Source organism: Artemia sp. Qi Xiang Cuo, chromosome 16 (assembly GCF_049724085.1).
Source record: "Artemia sp. Qi Xiang Cuo chromosome 16, ASM4972408v1, whole genome shotgun sequence".
In the NCBI taxonomy this organism is placed as follows: domain Eukaryota; kingdom Metazoa; phylum Arthropoda; class Branchiopoda; order Anostraca; family Artemiidae; genus Artemia; species Artemia sp. Qi Xiang Cuo.
This window is the reverse complement of record NC_142809.1, coordinates 8,582,142-8,599,987: the sequence shown is the minus strand read 5'-3', so window position 1 is coordinate 8,599,987 and position 17,846 is coordinate 8,582,142. Positions and strand designations below refer to the sequence as shown.

Below are 17,846 nucleotides of genomic sequence, written 5' to 3'. Positions count from 1 at the left end.
TGGCTGTTCTCCTTTTAACATCTTCACTACTCCCACCGATTTTACTGATAATTAATTTAAAAAACTTTTTCCACAAAATAAGTTTTTTAAAGAAAAGTGAAGAACTCCTTTAAACAAAAAATGAGCAAAAATAAAATCAAATAATCTACCAAGCGTTAAACTACCGCAAATCAGCATCGATAAATAGATGAAACCCAAAACGAACAGAAATTACAATAAATAACCGAGTTAAATTCAAAACTAGCAAAAATTAACGTGAGTAGTGCTCAAAACCCCTATGCCTTCCCAAGGCCAGAACATAATTTGCACTTTACTGAAAAAAATATAATTGTTTTTACTTTTATAACCTTAATAAATGAAATAATATAATATTAAATAATATTATAATAATATTAAATAATATTAACATTCTGATTACTAAATATCAGTATGTGTATATTAAACTGACAATGCACATTCTTTTGTATTTTTTTGAGTAAATTCCAAATTATGTTTACAACTCCTTTCTACAACAAATTTCTATATAAACCTTATATGCCCCCTGGGCATAACTTACAACCCTTACACTGAGGGCTCTGGGGGGTGTTATCATTCTAAAACACCTAATTTCCAGAACTTTCGACTACGTTGAACAAAATTGATATCTCAAAATTTTGATTGGATGTTTTTGGGGAAATGGTGGGCGTGAGGGGGAGGGGGGGGGTAAGTCTAGTCCTTTCAATTTCCAATTGAAGGATACCTTTTTGATGTTTTCACAACATCGCTTTCTATAATAAAATTACATGCCCCCAGGGCATAACTTACAACCTTTGCTCTGAGGTTTGTGGGGGGAGGGGTTGTCATCCTTAAAGAGCTAATTTCCAAATCTTTCACCTACGTTGAATAAGACGGCTATCTAAAAATGTTGATTGGATGTGTTTGGGGAAAAGGAGAGCGTGAGAGGGGGGTTAGTTGCCCTCAAATGACTTTCGACTATTAAAAAGGGCACTAGCCCTTTGAATTTCCAATCGAAAGAGCTCTTTTTCAAGTTTCGAGGACAAAGATTTCAATACAAACTTATATGCCCCCAGGGTGTAACTTATAACCCTTGCCCTGAAGGCTGTGGGGGGATTGTCCTGTTCAAAGGTATGATTTCCTGAACTTTAAACTGCGTGAAATAAAATGGCGATCTCAAAATTTGATTGGATGTGTTTGGGGAAAAGTGAGCGTGAGAGGGGGGTTAGTTGCCCTCAAATCACTATCGACTATAAAAAAAGGCACTAGCCCTTTCAATTTCCTATCGAATGAGCCCTTTTTGAAGTTTCTATGACAACGCATCCTATAAAAACCGTGTATGCACCCAGGGCATAACTTATAACCCTTGCTTTGAGGGCTGTGGGGGAATGTCCTCTTAAAAACATAATTTCTATCTGGAAATCAACTACGCTGAATAAAATGGCTATCTAAAAATTTTGATTGGATGTGTTTGGGGAAAAGGTGGGCATGAGAGGGGGGTTAGTTGACCTCGAATCACTTTTGACTATTAAAAAGGGCACTAGACCTTTGAGTTTCCAATCGAATGAGCCCTTTTTGAAGTTTCTGCGACAAAGATTTCAATAAAAACTTATATACCACCAGGGCATAACTTATAACCCTTGCCCTGAAAACTGTTGGGGGAGTGTCCTGCTAAAATGTATAATCTCCTGAACTTTAAACTGCGTGGAACAAAATGGAAATCTCAAAATTTTGATTGGATGTGTTTGGGGTAATAGTGGGTGTGAAAGGGGTGTTAGTTGCTTTCCGAGTGGTTGTCATCCTCAAAGACCTAATTTCCAGTACTTTTAACTACGTGAACAAAATGGCTATCTCAAAATTTAGATCGGACGTGTTTGGGGAAAAGGTGGGCATGAAAGAGGAGTCATTTGCCCTCCAACCACTTTTGACTCTTAAAAAGGGTACTAGCCCTTCGAATTCCCAATTGAATGAACCTTTTTTGAAGTTTTTACGACAACAATTTCTGTAAAAATCTTATATGCCCCCAGGTCATAACTTAAAGCCCTTGCCCTGAGGGATTTGGCGGAGTGTCCACATCAAAACATATATTTTTCTGGAAATCAACTACGCTGAACAAAATGGCTATCCCAAAATTTGATTGGATGTGTTTCGGGAAATAGTGAACGCGGAACGGGTGTTAGTTGCCTACCAATCACTTTCGACTATTAAAAAGGGCACAAGCAACAACAATTTCCAATCGAATGAGCCCTTTTCAAAGTTTCTACGACAAATCCTTCAATATGAAGTGCCCTGGTCTAAAGAAAAGAAAAAATAAGCAAAACATTGTATCAATATCGTTCTTTACTTAGGCAGCGTGATTGCGCTCCCTACGATTTTCGAAATCCTGCACGCACTACCTCAAACCTATTACCTCCAATTCATTATATATTCTTGCCTACAAATATTATGCTGCTATGAAGAGGCAGCCCATAGTAGTTTAATCAGCTAGGAAGAGATTTTTCAGCCTGAAAATGCCCGTCAAAACAGACCAAGCCCAGAAGAATTATCCATCAGTCAGAATCCTGTGCGAATACGGTGTCTTTTCATGAGCTAAAATGCATCTAAAGCCTTATAGGAAGAAGATCAAATATTGCTTTTTCTCCTGGGGGAAGAGGAAAATTGAAAATTTTTCATTTAGAAGATTTGTAAAAACTTTTTTTTTAATTTTATCTGGTGATGTTTGTGATTGGTAATTTGGCTTTTTGTTCTCAAAAGCCCTGGTCCTAGGGCGAATCATTGTAATGCATGACTACGCTGCATTAAGAAGAAAAGATTTATTTTTGACAAATTTGTTATTTACAATTTTAAATTAGGATGCATTAAATTGAGAATTAGGTATTGTCTAACACTACTTTTTATTAATTTTTAAGTAGAGTGTAAGTTCTTCTTATGCGATACATTGTAGCTGTTTTCTTTGCAGGTCTGGCAGACATAGGGTTCTATATTAAAAACCCTCCTTTTCAAGGCTTATATTATCTTACAGCCATCAGTGATGTTTCCTAGATCCAAGATTACCTACATTTTTTTTCAATTGAAAGGTCCTTAGAAGTGTATAATACCCAAAGGAATACCAACGATTTTTTAGTATTGTTGGTCAAAGGAATGTCTTTTCCAGTGATTTTCTTTCTTTCCCCTGTTGCAAAATTACCAAGCCTTTTAAATATTTACAAATTTAGAAAAAATAGGCGTATTATGACCCAATAGAATTTTTGGTAAATTTCTACCAAATCATATTATTGACTTATGCATAAAGTGAATATACCACTTGATGCCTTTTTTTTATGCAGATTATGAATATAGTAATCATTTCTATTGGAAATGAATTTCAGCCCCCCCCCCCTATATATGCCAATTCAGGGTATATATTTCTATAACCTAACCCTGAATTGGCATATATAGGGGGGGGGGGCTGAAATTCATTTCCAATAGAAATGATTATTATATTTTTAATCAGCATAAAAAAGAGCATCAAATGGTGTATTCACTTTACTCCTAACTCAATAATATGATTTGGTAGATTTTTGTTTAAATAGGCCTATATAAAAATTACCCAGTTTTATCAATTTTCAGAGTAAGATTCTAGTTTAGCTACTTTTTGTTATCTTGGAAAGGGGTATAGTTTGGGAAATAAAACTTTCAATAATGAATCTAGGGTCAAAACCATAGTCTGGGGAGGTATTTCCAAGCTTTCATGTTAACCCTCTTTCAGTAATGAACCTAGGCTAGGGTTAACTTGCATGTAAGCTTGCATCAAATTAATAAAAGGTTCTAATATTATTAATAAAAGTTTGTTTGGTAAAATTCTACTTTTGGATATTTAGGAAAGGGGTTAGGTAAAGTAGCCTATGTCCCATCAAGGTATTTTAAAGTACCTACCTCCACTCCTTCTCCCTCTAGAGGGTCATAAAATTTGCCTATATGACCTATTGAAATTTTGACAAAACAACCTTAATTTTCAGTTATCAGTTTCTTTTTCTCTGGCTTTAGTTCTGAAAATACAATTCCAGTTTATTTAATAGGCCTAGAATTTTAAGCCATATCAATGTTTTTTTTCAAAATTTAGGAAATGTATTAATAAAATTCTAGCTTAGCTACTTTTTGCTATCTTGGAAAGGGGTATGGTTAGGAAAATGAAACTTTCAGTAATGAATCTAGGATAAAAATCATAGTCTGGGAAGGTGTTTCCAAGCTTTCATGTTAGCCCTCTTCTGATTTCAGTAAATATATACCAAATCATATTATTGAGTTACAATTAAAGTGAATATACCACTTGATGCCCTTTTTTATGCTCTTTACAAATATAATGATCATTTTGTTGGAAATGAGTTTTAGCCCCCATCCCTATATATACAAATTCAGGTTATATATGTGCATATTAGTTGGGTGGGTGTAATTTTGTTTCTGATGTACCTTAGAGTTCAGTGTAAACTCCCCCTCCACCACCCCCCCTCCCCCCCCAATGTGCAAATATATACCCTGAATTGGTAGGCCCTATATATAGAGGTGGGGGCTATAATTCATTTCTGACAAAAATGACTATTATATTTGTAAAGAGCATAAAAAAGGGCATCAAGTGGTTTTTTGACTTTAGTTGTAACTCAATAATATGATTTGGCAAATATTTACCCTGATTTCTAAGTCTTAAAAATTTGCCTATTTGACAGGTTGGTACATTTCTAAGTGGCCCTTTAATTTAGCTAGGATGAAAGTGAAAACATCATTTGATGTCTTTTTTATGCTCTTTCATAACACAATAATCACTCCTGGTGCAAATTGCATCTTGAGCCCTTAAAGGGGCCAAAGGTATTTCATTTTTTTTTAACCACACAAAGAAGTTGTAACCTAACCTGCAAAATACTTGATTTTCAATTCAAACTGTTTTCCTACTATTTCAAGTTTTTCAAATACCATCAACAAAAATAGTGCTGAAGTTTATGATTTGAAACTTTGCTGTTGACAATTCAGGGGACATCCACCACATAGCTAATATGGGAGTAAAGTTCATTTTTGATGCAAATGAATGTTCTATTTAGATTGAGGATACAAGTCTAGGTGTATATTGGCACATTAGGGGGTGTATATTCTGTGAATATATAGGTTCTAAGAAATTCATGAATTTCTTAGAAAAACTGGAAAAACAGGGAAAGAAGGGAAGATAAAGGCTCTCCCCCTGCAAAATGTGTTAACTAGGATTATTCTGCATATTGTGGAGTAAGAATTGTTTTCTTAATATGTTTTCTTGTGTCCAGCTGGACTCCTAGGCTTGAAATACTGGTTGGTTGGTTGGTTAATTCAAAGATTTGTATATATATACACTGTCAAATTAGCCATTCTCAATTCAGGGTATATATTTGCACACTAGGGGGATGGGGGGGGGGGGGATAAAGTTCATGGTAAATTTGCAGTGGGCCATATAATTTAGCTAGGATGAATGTGAAAACTTCATTTGATGCTTTTTTATGCTCTTTCATAATACATATAGCCTAAGATACCTTTGGGTCCCCTTAAAGGGCTCAAGATGTAATTTGCACCAGAAGCAATTATTAAATTATGAAAGAGCATAAAAAAGGCATCAAATGATAATAATAATAATATAATGCAAAACAAATAGGCCACAGGGCCTCTACAAAAACCTTTTCAATTGAAAAAAATTGTAGGCACTTTCACTGTAGTATTTGTCCAGTTCCTGCTTGAACAAGTTTAATGAGCTGGCATTGGTGACTTCAAAGTGGAGCTTGTTCTAGGACTGTGTTACTCGGTTCTTGAACTCCCAGCCGTTAGTCTTTTTGGAACCTTTCCTGTTGAAGCTTGAGGTTGTGACCACAAAGATTTGTGTGGCTGATACAGAGAAAATTGGTAGCCTGGATGTTTTTGTAGCCGGTGTAGCAAAACTTGTATACCTCAATGAGGTCTCCTTGGTGCAGTCAATAAGCTAGTGAAGGAAGTTTCAGCGTGCAGAGCCTATCTTTGTAAGGTAAGTTTCTCAGAGTTGGACAGAACTTTGTTATTTGTCTTTGAGCTTTTTCAACAACTTTGATGTCTTTGTTGTAAAAGGGACGTGTAGTGCAATGACCATATTCAAGGATTGGCTGTACCAAAGCTTTGTAGAGAAGGCAAAGGGTCTTATCATTTCCAAAAGTGAAGTTGCGCCTTAAAACTCCTGCAATGCAATTTGCTTTCCCAATAATGCTGTTTGTGTGGGCCTGGAAGTTGAGGTTGCTGTCAATGACTACTCCCAAGTTGCACTCCTCCTGGCATGATGTGATTGGTAAGTTTACTAGTCTATACTCACAGCGGATAGTAGGTTTCCCTATTGTTAGCTTATGGCTTTTGTTGATATTGATTTCTATCAGCCAGTTGGACATCCAACTATTGAGCTTGTCAAGGTCTTCTTGCAGAGATTGTGCATTGGCAGCTGTTTTGATTACTTTATACAGCTTGGTGTTGTCTGCATACAGTAGAATCTCAGAGTTGATACCTTCTACTAGATCATTGAGATACCAACAGGTCTATCCCAAGGCTATTGAAATTTTGACAAAATGACATTTTACCTTAATTTTCAGTTATTAGTTTCTTTTTCTCTAGTTTTACTTCTGAAAATACAATTCCTATTATTTGAGTAGAATTTTTAACCATATTAGTGTTTTTTTTTGTTTTTTTTTTTCAAAATTTAGGAAATGTATTTGCAGATCTTTGAAACCTTAGCAATTGGGATTTAGCAAAGTTATGAAGCTTAAAACATTTTTCTTGTACTTTTTTTAAGTAGAAGATCTATTTTGCTAGGTTTCACCTTTATGACACAAATACTTTTAAAGGTCATCAAACATAGGCACCCATAAGCCAAATTTTAGGGGGGGGGGGCTTACCTGATCTAATCAGCACTTCCAATGCTGTATAATAGAAATCTAAAAACAAAAAAAGGGCACTTCATTCAACCAGGGGAGCTGGAGCCCTCTCCTGCCCCCTATATGGGTGCCCATGTCATCAAAGGTCAGTGCCCTCTAGGGAGAGAAGGAGTGGCAGTAGGTACTTCAAAATACCTTCCCTGAACATACTTTATTCTGTAGACCCACCCCTGAAAGTTTATTTTCCTAACCTAACCCCTTTCCAAGATAGCTAAAAGTAGCTACACTAGAATTTTACCATTTTCACAAATGTAGAAAAGGATTTTATAACCCCCTGTAAAAGTAAAATAGATAGATTAGTTCTAAAAGCATTTGGTAAATATAGACAATTCCATTACTTAGCTATAAATTAGCTGAACATACCACTTGATGCCTTTTGTTTGCTCTTTCTGAATATTGAACAAAAAACCTTTTAGCACAAAATAAGTTTGTCAAAAAAAAGTAAAAAGCCCCATTAAGCCTCTTAGATCTCATCCTTGTAAGTGATATTAGTATGATAGATAATATTGCAGTGCTAGCACCAGCTGGAAAATCTGATCATGCCATTATAGCATTTGACATCAAAGCCAAACCACAAGTGAAATCACAAGCTCACCTGAAGTGCAACTACTACAAGGGAAATTATCAAGCAATGAGACAAGACCTCCAAAATATTGATTGGGAAGAAATGTTCAAGGACCAAGACTCATTTGACAAACTCTATGACATTTTCCTGTCAGTCATAAAAGAAGCTGAAGGGCAACACATTCCACTGATCAGATGTTGCTTGCTGGTAGCATTGTTGAGCAAAACAACTAACCTCATAAAAGAAAAACAAGAAGCTTGGGAGAAAATGAAATTGAAACTAAAAAATAAGCTTCCTGATGACTCAAAAAGGGCTGGCTATCAAAAAGTTTTGAACAGAGTTTGAAAAGCGACCCACTTTGAAGCAAATGAAAGGGAATGGGAACTGGCCAATAGCCTGAAGAAAAATCCAAAATGCTTCTTGAGATATGTCAACTCAAAGCATAAGAATAGAGGTGGAATTCCACCTTCATTTGACAAGCAGCTGTACACCATCATAGAAGACCCAAAGGGCAAAGCAGACCTTCTTGGCAAGTAATTTGCAAGAGTGTTTACTCAAGAACCAGACCTTAAAGAACCCATTCCCTCAACCAGCAGCACAAACAATCACAAGCCAATCTCTAGTATCAGCATAAGTGAATCTTTAGTACTCAAGAAACTGAAGGCTTTAAACACAACAAAATCCCTAGGGCTGGATAAACTGCATCCAAGGGTTCTAAGAGAGACAGCTGACTTAACTGCTTGTCTATTAATAATTATATTCCAGCAATCATTGGATAAAGGCAAAATGCCAAGTGTCTGGAAGAGAACAGTCATGTCACCTATCTTCAAATCTGGCAAAAGGGAGATTCTGGCAAATTACTATCTGATCAGTCTCACTAGTATTCCCTGCAAGATTCTTGAGTCTATAGCCTAATATCAGACCATATTCTTGTCTATCTAAAAAGCAAATGAATTCTTACTGATAAACAGTTTGGTTTTCTTAAAAAACAATCTGGAGAAATTCAGATGCTCTACACAGTGGAGGACTGGAAGACCTCTCTTGATAAGGGACTTGAAATAGATGTGATCTACCTGGATCTCCAGAAAGCTTTTGACAAAGTGCCCCACAAGCATCTACTTCTCAAGCTTGCAAAATATGGCCTGGATGGGGGGCAAATACTTGCTTGGATAACAAACTTTCTAACTGGGAGCAAGCAAGTCATTGCTGTAGAAGGTCAGATAAGCCAAATAGAATTTGATGTTATCAGTGGTGTCCCACAGGGGTCTATCCTAGGTCCCCTTCTGTTCAACCTTTATATAAACAACCTAATTGATGATATGGACTCAACAATTCTGCTGTACGCAGATGACACCAAGCTATATCATATGATCATGTCACCTGAAGACTCTGCAAAACTCCAAGAAGATTTTGACCATATTAGTGCCTGGATGAAGACTTGGCTGATGGAAATTAATATCCCAAAAAGCCACTACTTGACCCTCAGAGCTGAATGTTCATCTGCATCATACAGTATTGGGCCCACACCACTTTCTCAAAGCACGGTTGAAAGAGATTTGGGTATCATGGTTGACCACAAGTTGACCTTTTCAGACCACTATGAATTGACCATAAAACAGGCTACATGGGTATCAGTGCTGATCAGGAGAACATTCAAGTGTCTTGATATAGAAATGCTTGCAACCCTCATCAAGTCGCTAGTCTGCCCAATTCTCAAATATAGTCATTGCACAGTTTGTCCATCCCTGAACAAGGATATAGATGCACTGGAAGCAGTTCAAAGGCAAGTGACAAAGTTCTCCCCAAGTCTGAAAGACCTCCCATACAAACGACGTCTTTATCTGCTTCACCTACCAGCACTCTCATACAGATTTCTAAGGGGTGATATGATTGAGCTATACAAGCTATGCCATGGCTGCTATGACCACGTCCCCAGAGAAGCACTGCTGGTCTTTAATGAAAATCATCTACATGGTCATCCCTTATAGCTTAAAACTGAAAGGTTCTACAAAGATTTAGGCAAATGGGCCTTTTGAAACCAAGTTGTCTTCAACACCTGGAACTCCCTACCCAAAGAAACCGTTCTGGCACCTTCCATCAGCTCTTTCAAGAACTCGTTTGACAAGATATATGAGAGTTGTATGTACAACTTCAGTAACTTTAGAAAATTTATCTAAATTTTTGTTTTGTTTTTTTTTTTTCCTGTTTTGTAAGAGGCTCTGGCGTACATTTTTGCATTATATTATTATTATTATTATTATTAAACCAAAAATGAACAAAAATAGAATCAAATAATCTACCAAGCATATAACTACCACAAATCAGCATCAATAAATAAATGAAACCAAAAACAAACAAAAATAAAAAAAGTCAAACTCAAAACGAGCAGAAACTAATCTGAGGAGGGTTTTAAAACCCATGCTTTCTAAAAGCCAGAATATAATTTGTAAATTAGTGAAAAAAATTCAATTGAATTCACCGGAAAAAATGTGCACCTTCAGTTTAACATACATATACTACTACTACTCACCACAGCACCAAGCTGCCTGAGGCTAACACAGCTACACATGCTCCTCATCCATCCCAATCTATTCTAAGCCTCCCTTTTACACCCTCCCACTAAGTTCCCATTTCCTTTAAATCTTTCTTTAGGACGTCCTCCCACCCCAGACAAGGACAACCTGCTTTCCATTTAGCCCTAGACGGTTAATATACATAGGCTGATATTTATTCCTTAAAATCTTAATTAATTTCTGTTTTCTTAAAATTGAAAGGGAAAACATTGAAAAGAACTTTTTTCAGTAAAGTACAAATTATATTCTGGCTTTCAGAAAACATAGGGTTTAGAACCCTACTCAGATTAATTTCTGCTTGTTTTGACTTTGACTTATTTTAATTTCTGTTTGTTTTGGGTTTTGTTTATTTATTGATACTGATTTATAGTAGTTGTATGCTTGGTACATTATTTAATTCTATTTTTGTTCATTTTCAGTTTAAGGAGTTATTTACTTTTTTTTGAAAAGATTATTTTGTGAAAAAAGTTTTTTTGATTAATTTCTGTTCGTTTTATATTGACATAGTCTTTTTCAGGGAAAAAGACTGAGCCTTTTCTGAAGTTAAACAACCATTCCTTCCATAAAAACCGTTAATAACCCTGGGCGTAACTTAAAACCCTTGCCCCTAATCTCTGGGGTTTGTTTCAACCCCAAAAGCCTTGTTATATGATATTTAGACTATTTTGAATAGAATGGCTATCTCAAAATTTCTATTAGATATATTCACCTTACCTTACCTTAATCCATTTGAGAGCTTTAAGGTCCTTTAAGGTCCATTTGAGAGCTATTTCAGGACAATATGATGTGTGTGTAGGTGTGAGAGGGTAGCTGCCCTCTGATCACTTTCACTCTTAAAAAGAGCACTAGAGAGTCTGATTACCAATCCAATGAGCCCCTTTTGAAGTTTATATGACCACACTTTCTATATTAAACCTCTATGTACCCAGGGCATACCTTTCAAACCATTCCCTGAGGACTGGGGGAATTCCTCATCCTCAAAGACACAGTGTTGAAACCTTTCTGATAGGCTTAACAAAATGGCTATATCAGAATTTTGATTAGAAGTGTTTGGGGAAATGATAGGCATGGAGGAAGACATTTGCTCTCTGATCACTTTCAACTAATAAAATAGGCTCTAGTTGTCTCAATTTCCAATTAAATGAGCCCTTTTTGAAGCTTCTACGACCAAACTTTATATGCCCCAAGGGCATAACTTACAACCCTTGTCCTGACGGATATAGGGGGGGGGGAATTCTCAACTTCAAAAAGTTATTCTTCTTACCTTTCAGCTGCGTTGTAAACAATGACCAGATCGAAATGTTGATTATAAATCTCTTGGAAAATGATGGGGGTTGAGGGGGGATTCTCCCTCTGATTACTTTCGACTATAAAAAAGGGCAATAGCCCTCTCAATTTCCAATCAAAAGAGCCCTTTTTGAAGTTTTTACAACAACGCTTTCTATATGACATTATATGCCCCCAGGGCATAACTTACAACCTTAGCCCTGAGGGCTGCTGGGGTTGTTATACTCAAAAACATAATTTACGGACCCTTCAACTACATTCCACAAAATTGCTATATCAAAATGTTGATTGGAAGTGTTTGGGGAAATGATGGGTGTGGTGATAAATAAAAGTTCAAATAGGGATAAAATCCTTTTAATAGACAGTGATGATGATAACAGTGATAGATAATTGAACTTTTATTTATCGTCATGGAAAGGCAGTGTGGTCTCCGAAATTATCTATGTCATATTGATGGGTGTGGGGGGGAAGCATTTAACCCCAGAGCGCATATGACCATGACTGGAAGGGCGAGCCATCTCAACTCTCAATTGAATGAGTCCTTTTTGAAGTTTGTGTGACCCAGCTGGAAAACACAGATAAAACAGAATTCTCTAAAACGTTGAAGAAAATGTCTCTTCATAGGCTTTGAGTAAATATGTTTGGGGAAATGGTGGGCTTGAGAGGGGTTTTAGTTGCTCTCCAATTACTTTCGATTATTAAACAGGGCTTTAGCACTTTCAATATCCAATCGAATGAGCCCTTTTTGAAGTTTCAGTTACAACAATCTATAAATCCTTATATGCCCCCAGGGTATAACTTACAACCCTTGTGGCAAGGGCTGTGAGGGGAGTGTCATCCTCAAAGACATATTTTCTGGATTTTTCAATTATGTTGAACAAAATGGCTATCTTGAAATTCCTATTGGATGTGTTTGGGAAAATTGTGGGTGGGGGAGAGGTGTTAGTTTTCCTCCAATCACTTTTGACTATTAAAAAGGGCACTAGCCCTATGAAGTTTCTATTAAAACGCTCTATAAAAACCTTATATGCCCCCAGGGCATAACTTGCAACCCTTGCCCTGAGGGGTGTGAGGGGTTGATCATCTTCAAAGATACAATATCCAGAACTTTTAACTGTGTTGAAAAAAATGGCTATCTCAAGATTTTGATTGGATGTGTTTGGGGAAATGGTGGGTGCGAGAGGGAGGTTAGTTGCCCTCCAATCAGTTTTGACTAGCCTATTAAAAAGGGCACTAGCCCTTTCAATTTCCAATTGAATGAGCCCTTTTTTTGAAGTTTATAATAATTTTTTTACTTAGAAATTCAATTTCAACCCATTAAAAATGATACCTTTTTTTCTTATTTTAGGCTATAGAAAAGGTTTAAAAACAAAAATTCTTACTTCATAATATGCAGAATAGTTGTAGGTAACACTTTTCAACTACATCTCTTCAATGTAACCCCCCTTTCTAATATGCAAATTTAGCCTATTGCCCCAATTATATATTTTCCATGTGTTTTCTGTTTTTAGATTTCATCACAGCTTATTCAATTTACAGGTACATGGGTTAAAACATGAGTGACATATAGTGAAATGCAGCTTTTAATAGGACAAAAACAACTAACAGCTTAAAGTAAACATGACAACCTTCAAAAGGTTTATAAATTGTTTTTTTTTTTAGTTGGATTGTGATGAATCAATGCCTGTAAGTTATATAACTCGAACAAAATGGAATTGTAATCAAATGATAAGTTTTTAACCAATATTTTAATTCTTCTTATAGCCAAAAGGTAGAGGATGTGTTAGCTAAATTTTCACTCTTAGATTAATAATTGAGATGTGCCTAAGTTGACAAACACCTTTGGTCCTCAATTTTATAGATTATGAGCAAGCATTCAATTCTGTTGATAGAAGAGCTTTAGCAAAAGTTTTATCCTTGTATGGTATACCAGACAACTACATTAAAGTAATTAGTGTTATGTACAAGAATAACACTGATGTGGTTAAGGTAGGAAATGAGGTTAGCTGCTGGTTTTGTATCAAATCAGGAGTTAAGCAGGGTTGTGTTCTATCCCGCTTTATATTAGCTATTTTGATGGACTTCGTCTTAAGGAGCACAGGAAAGGTAATGGGTGACCACAGAATCAAATGGGGAGGCAAAAGTCTCTTGGACTTAGATTATGCTGATAATTTAAGCATCCTAGATGAAAGTGTGATAAAATAAAACCCAATACCTTTTTTTCCAGTAACACTTTTGTTTATTCATTTTCTTATGCCTAGTTTAGCATGGGCGCCCTCAGACCAGAGTAGGAAGAAAATAGAAGTGTCTATTTAACTAATCAAATCAACTAATTAAATAAAATAAAATTAAATAATATTCTAATTAAATAATACTAATTAACTAACTAAATACTAACTAATTAAAAACAACTAATTAAATAATATTCAACTAATCAAAGAAAATAATCTCTTATTTTTGTTTTGCTTTTAAGAACGGTTATGAAACTTGTTTAGAATCAATTCAGAATTCAATTCAATTCTTAGATTAACTCAATATAGGTCATTATTTATCTATCTAAAGGAGACTGAAACCAGAACCCAATTTAGGATGTAGAGTAAATACTCTCAAGGGCATTCTTATGCCCTAGCAATAGTGAACCAAGCTTGATAAATACAGCATTGTGCCCTACCAGGAGTTAGTTTCGTCTTGGATTTTGCTCATATTCTGTCAAGCTAAAAACTCAAATCTATTTTTTTTATTCTTTTCCCTAATTTTTAAATATAATCTTATTTAAGGGGTAAGATTCTAATTTTCTTAAGTCTATAATGATCATCCTGTGTCTATTCCATTGGTTGTATCCTATAAGGTCTTATGCTATTAGGAATTTTGCTTGCTTTTCTTTCATAATAATGAAACTTAACTTTTAGCTTAAACCTGTATGGGACTTTAGTCAAGATACCAGAATGTGTGAATTAAAAATATTTATTTTTTAATAAATCAACAAATAATTAATAATTAATCAAAAATAATTCTAAATAAATTACTAATAAATGGCTTAAACTCAATAGTAAAATTAATATTAATTAGTAAAAATATTAGTAAAATAGTAACCATTCTCTTTTTATAGTAAAACTCTTGGTTTTTCTATATTGTTATAGAATCACATTTTTGTACCACTCACTGTCTGAAATATGATCAGTCTAAAGGTAGCATGATTAGTCTGGTGGCTGGCTTTTACCCCCCCCCCTCGGCGATTACCCCCTTGGAAAATACCCCCCCCCCCTCGTGGAAAACACCCTCCTTGGAAAATACCCCCTCCCCATGAAAAAAAGGCTTTCCAAATTTGAGAATTTTATTTGAGTTTTATTTTTTTATTTTCCGTTGGGGGAAGGAATTTTGGTACTTGTGTATTATGCACCACTCCCTCAAGTTTACTTGGTGTAAAATTTGAAAACAAACCAGTTTTTTTTTTGTTAGTTTCTTTGTTACTTTAGAAATAAATTCGGGCTATAGATTTGCATATTAGTTGGGGGAAGGGGTACAGTATAGTGGGTCTGCATGTAAAGTGTGTTTGGTACAATTTTTCTGCATATTAGATAGATAGATAGATAAGTGTATTTTAAATCCAAACATACGGCCATGAACACAGTAAAATAACATAAAGGAAAGGCACAAATAACATAAACTTTGATCAGCAATCATCATAAAACACTTAAATGAAACACTACATTAACCTAATAATAGTACTTAATACTTGGAAAAATGGTCATTGAAAAAAAACCATTTAACATGTGGAAAAAGCACTTAAATGAAACATTACATTTACTTTATGCTGTTTTTTTTTACGAAATTTCCAGATACCTCGCTATTCTTTTGTAATTTTTTAGTGGCCATATACCTAGAAAGAATTGTTATATGACTTCAAACTATCCAAATACTTTGCCCCCCCCCCCCTCTTATGTGCAAATGTATAGCCCAAAGTATATATTTCCATATATTCTGTCCCGTTATACTTTACCTCGCCCCCCCCCCTTAATATGCAAATTTATAGCCCAAATTTATTTCTAAAATAACGAATTTATTTCTCTTCCAATCTATGCTATTCTGGTATCTGCCCCCCCCCCCCCCTCCCCCCTGAAAAATGTTCTGTGGGCGCCCTTGTATTTTAGTTTGTTTTATTCAATTTCATCATTTGAAAGCAATTTCTAATTTGAGTCATTTCTTGTCAGTTTTTTCAAGTGAAAGGATTTTTTTTTTTTTTTTTTTTTTTTTTGCATTTGTGCTTAGAAAACCCATCAATCCACTATTCACAACATTGAAAATGGCAGAATTAAAAAATTCATAAATTGTTATTTGGCCACAATAAATCTGTGGATGTGGAATAGATTAGGATAATGTGAAATATAAAATTAGTGTTGGATATAGGAACATTCTTGTTTATGGCTTCTTTTGAAGCAAAAGCTGTAAAAACATAATTCTTTCTTTATAATATTAAAAAAAATTCAAAAAAAAATTGTTTCGTTTTAATCTACATTTTCCACTATATTTTTGCTGGTAAAGGTTTAGTTTTATTTCAATTAGTTTGCTATGTAGATACACTCAATTCTTTTTTCATGCTCTTTCTAAATATATTGAGCCCTTTAAAGGAAACATTTTCCCTTATTTTTTTTTCCTTGCATAATTAGGTTAAAAATCTACCCTTTACCTCAAAATATAAAATTGAACACGCATTGATTTATTATAATCAAATCTAATGTTTGCTCCAAAGTATAAATTAAGGTAATAAATGTAATCTACATATTAAAACAAATGTATATCCATCTGTGGAATTACAAAATTTCCTCTGTGTGGTATTTTTCTGGGGGTGAATTTTCTGCAGGGGTGGGGGGATTTCATAAATGCAGTACTCTTAAACTTAGAAATGCAACTATTATTAATACACAGGGAGCTTTTCTGCAGGGAAGGGTGGATTTTCATTGGAGAGGGAGTGTTTTGCAATTATCCTTGAATGTCCTTATAGTACATGACAGATAATTCCCCAATGAAGGGAAATTTTTCTGTGGGGGAAGGGGCAGGAATTTTACTGGGGAGAATTTTCTGCAGAGGATGGGGAATTTTTCAAATACTTCTAAACTTAGAAATGCAATCATAATTAAAATTCCATAGAATTTTTTGTGGCAAAGGGGGGAGTTTTCTGCAAAGGGGAAATCATCCTTCGTTATAATTTCTTTTAAGATTGCAGCAATGTGTGACAGGTAAGCCAGTAATTTATAGGTCTTATAATTCTGTCTTTTGTAGGCTAAAGTTTTCCTAAGTTTAAGGGGTTGTGTTTTGATTAATAAACTTTGTATAAAAATGTGATTGCAAACAAAAGAAGCTCTAGCAAAGCAAAAAACACCAAAAGCAACAAGAGTTGCTTTTTCATCAGCAGCCATTATTTCAGATGTGTCTATGTAATTCCCTTATTCCAGATAGTTTCTTTGGGGGCTATTAACTTCAGTTTTCAAGCAGGGTGAAGATCCTAATTTGTGTGACTCATATAGGCCTATAACTGTTATGTGCAATATTAGTAAGTGATTTGAGTATGTTTTATTACCTCATATTATTGATGTAGTTAATTTTGATGCTAAGAATTTGGGTTTAAAAACGTATTGGCTGCCAACATGTGCATTGAGCCCTCTCAGTTCTTTTAAGAGAAGCTAGTGTCAAGGGGCAAAATCTATATATATATATATGCACTTGATGTGCATGGGCATAATTTTCTTTGGAGCAAGAAAGGCAACTGCCCCTCTCAGACCTCAGTTACCACCCTCCCCCCCCCCAGACCCCGCATTGCCACCTCAGCTGAAATTCCGTTTCTTTAAAAACCTTGTCAAAACTAAGATAAGCCTGCATAATTCACGCATTCACAAAAATGGGTCAGTTTTCTTTAGTAGGCTATATCTTTACCTTTATTATGCCATATGGCTAATTTTTCAGTTTCCCTGTCATTTTCACTTGATTTGGGAAAACTGACTCCAACTTTGCCCCCCCCCCCCCAGAATTTTGACCAAATTATGTCACTATTGATGTGTCCAAAGGATTTAACACAGTGGTTCATTCACAAGCTCTTTATTCATTATATGAACTCGGGGGTCAACTCCTGTATTGTTTTAGTTTTAAAGTTTTTGTATCTCAGTTCTTATGTTGGATTAAAATCAAATGGGTTTTTTTTCGAAATTTTTTTTTCGAAAATATACTGGTTAGACAAGGAGGAGTGCTTTCTCCAAATATTCTTAGTGCTTTTATATCTTGTATTCTTTTGAATATACCCTTACCCTCTACCTGTTTTATTGAGTTTTCTGATACATTTTACTTTGGATATACTGATGATCCACTACTTATTACTCAATCTAAAGTTGACTTAGCACAGAGTGTTGATTAGATGTTCTTTTTAAAAATTGGTTTATCATAAATATTGCTAAATATGAATATTTGGTGTTTAATGATTCATCAGGTATG

At 35.1% G+C, this 17,846-nt stretch overlaps 2 protein-coding genes across 2 annotated transcripts in view; one reads left to right on the top strand and one right to left on the bottom strand.

Annotated features, from left to right (window-relative positions):
* The first annotated feature begins 2,811 nt into the window (after positions 1 to 2,811).
* Positions 2,812 to 17,846, top strand: part of LOC148942534 (uncharacterized) — a 112,971-nt gene continuing 97,936 nt past the window's right edge. Inside the window, exon 1 of the mRNA XM_089102134.1 lies at positions 2,812 to 2,868. The gene's annotated coding sequence lies outside the window, so the exon portion shown is untranslated. The remainder of the gene's footprint in view (positions 2,869 to 17,846) is intronic.
* On the bottom strand, positions 5,958 to 6,398 carry LOC148942535 (uncharacterized protein B0403.1-like). The gene has a single exon (XM_089102297.1). The coding sequence runs from the start codon at positions 6,396 to 6,398 to the stop codon at positions 5,958 to 5,960; it is 441 nt and encodes a 146-aa protein (XP_088958423.1).

What these genes read in the sequence shown, in the direction of transcription:
- LOC148942535 (XM_089102297.1), bottom strand. Translation starts at nt 6,398, where the DNA reads ATGTCCAACTGGCTGATAGAAATCAATATCAACAAAAGCCATAAGCTA.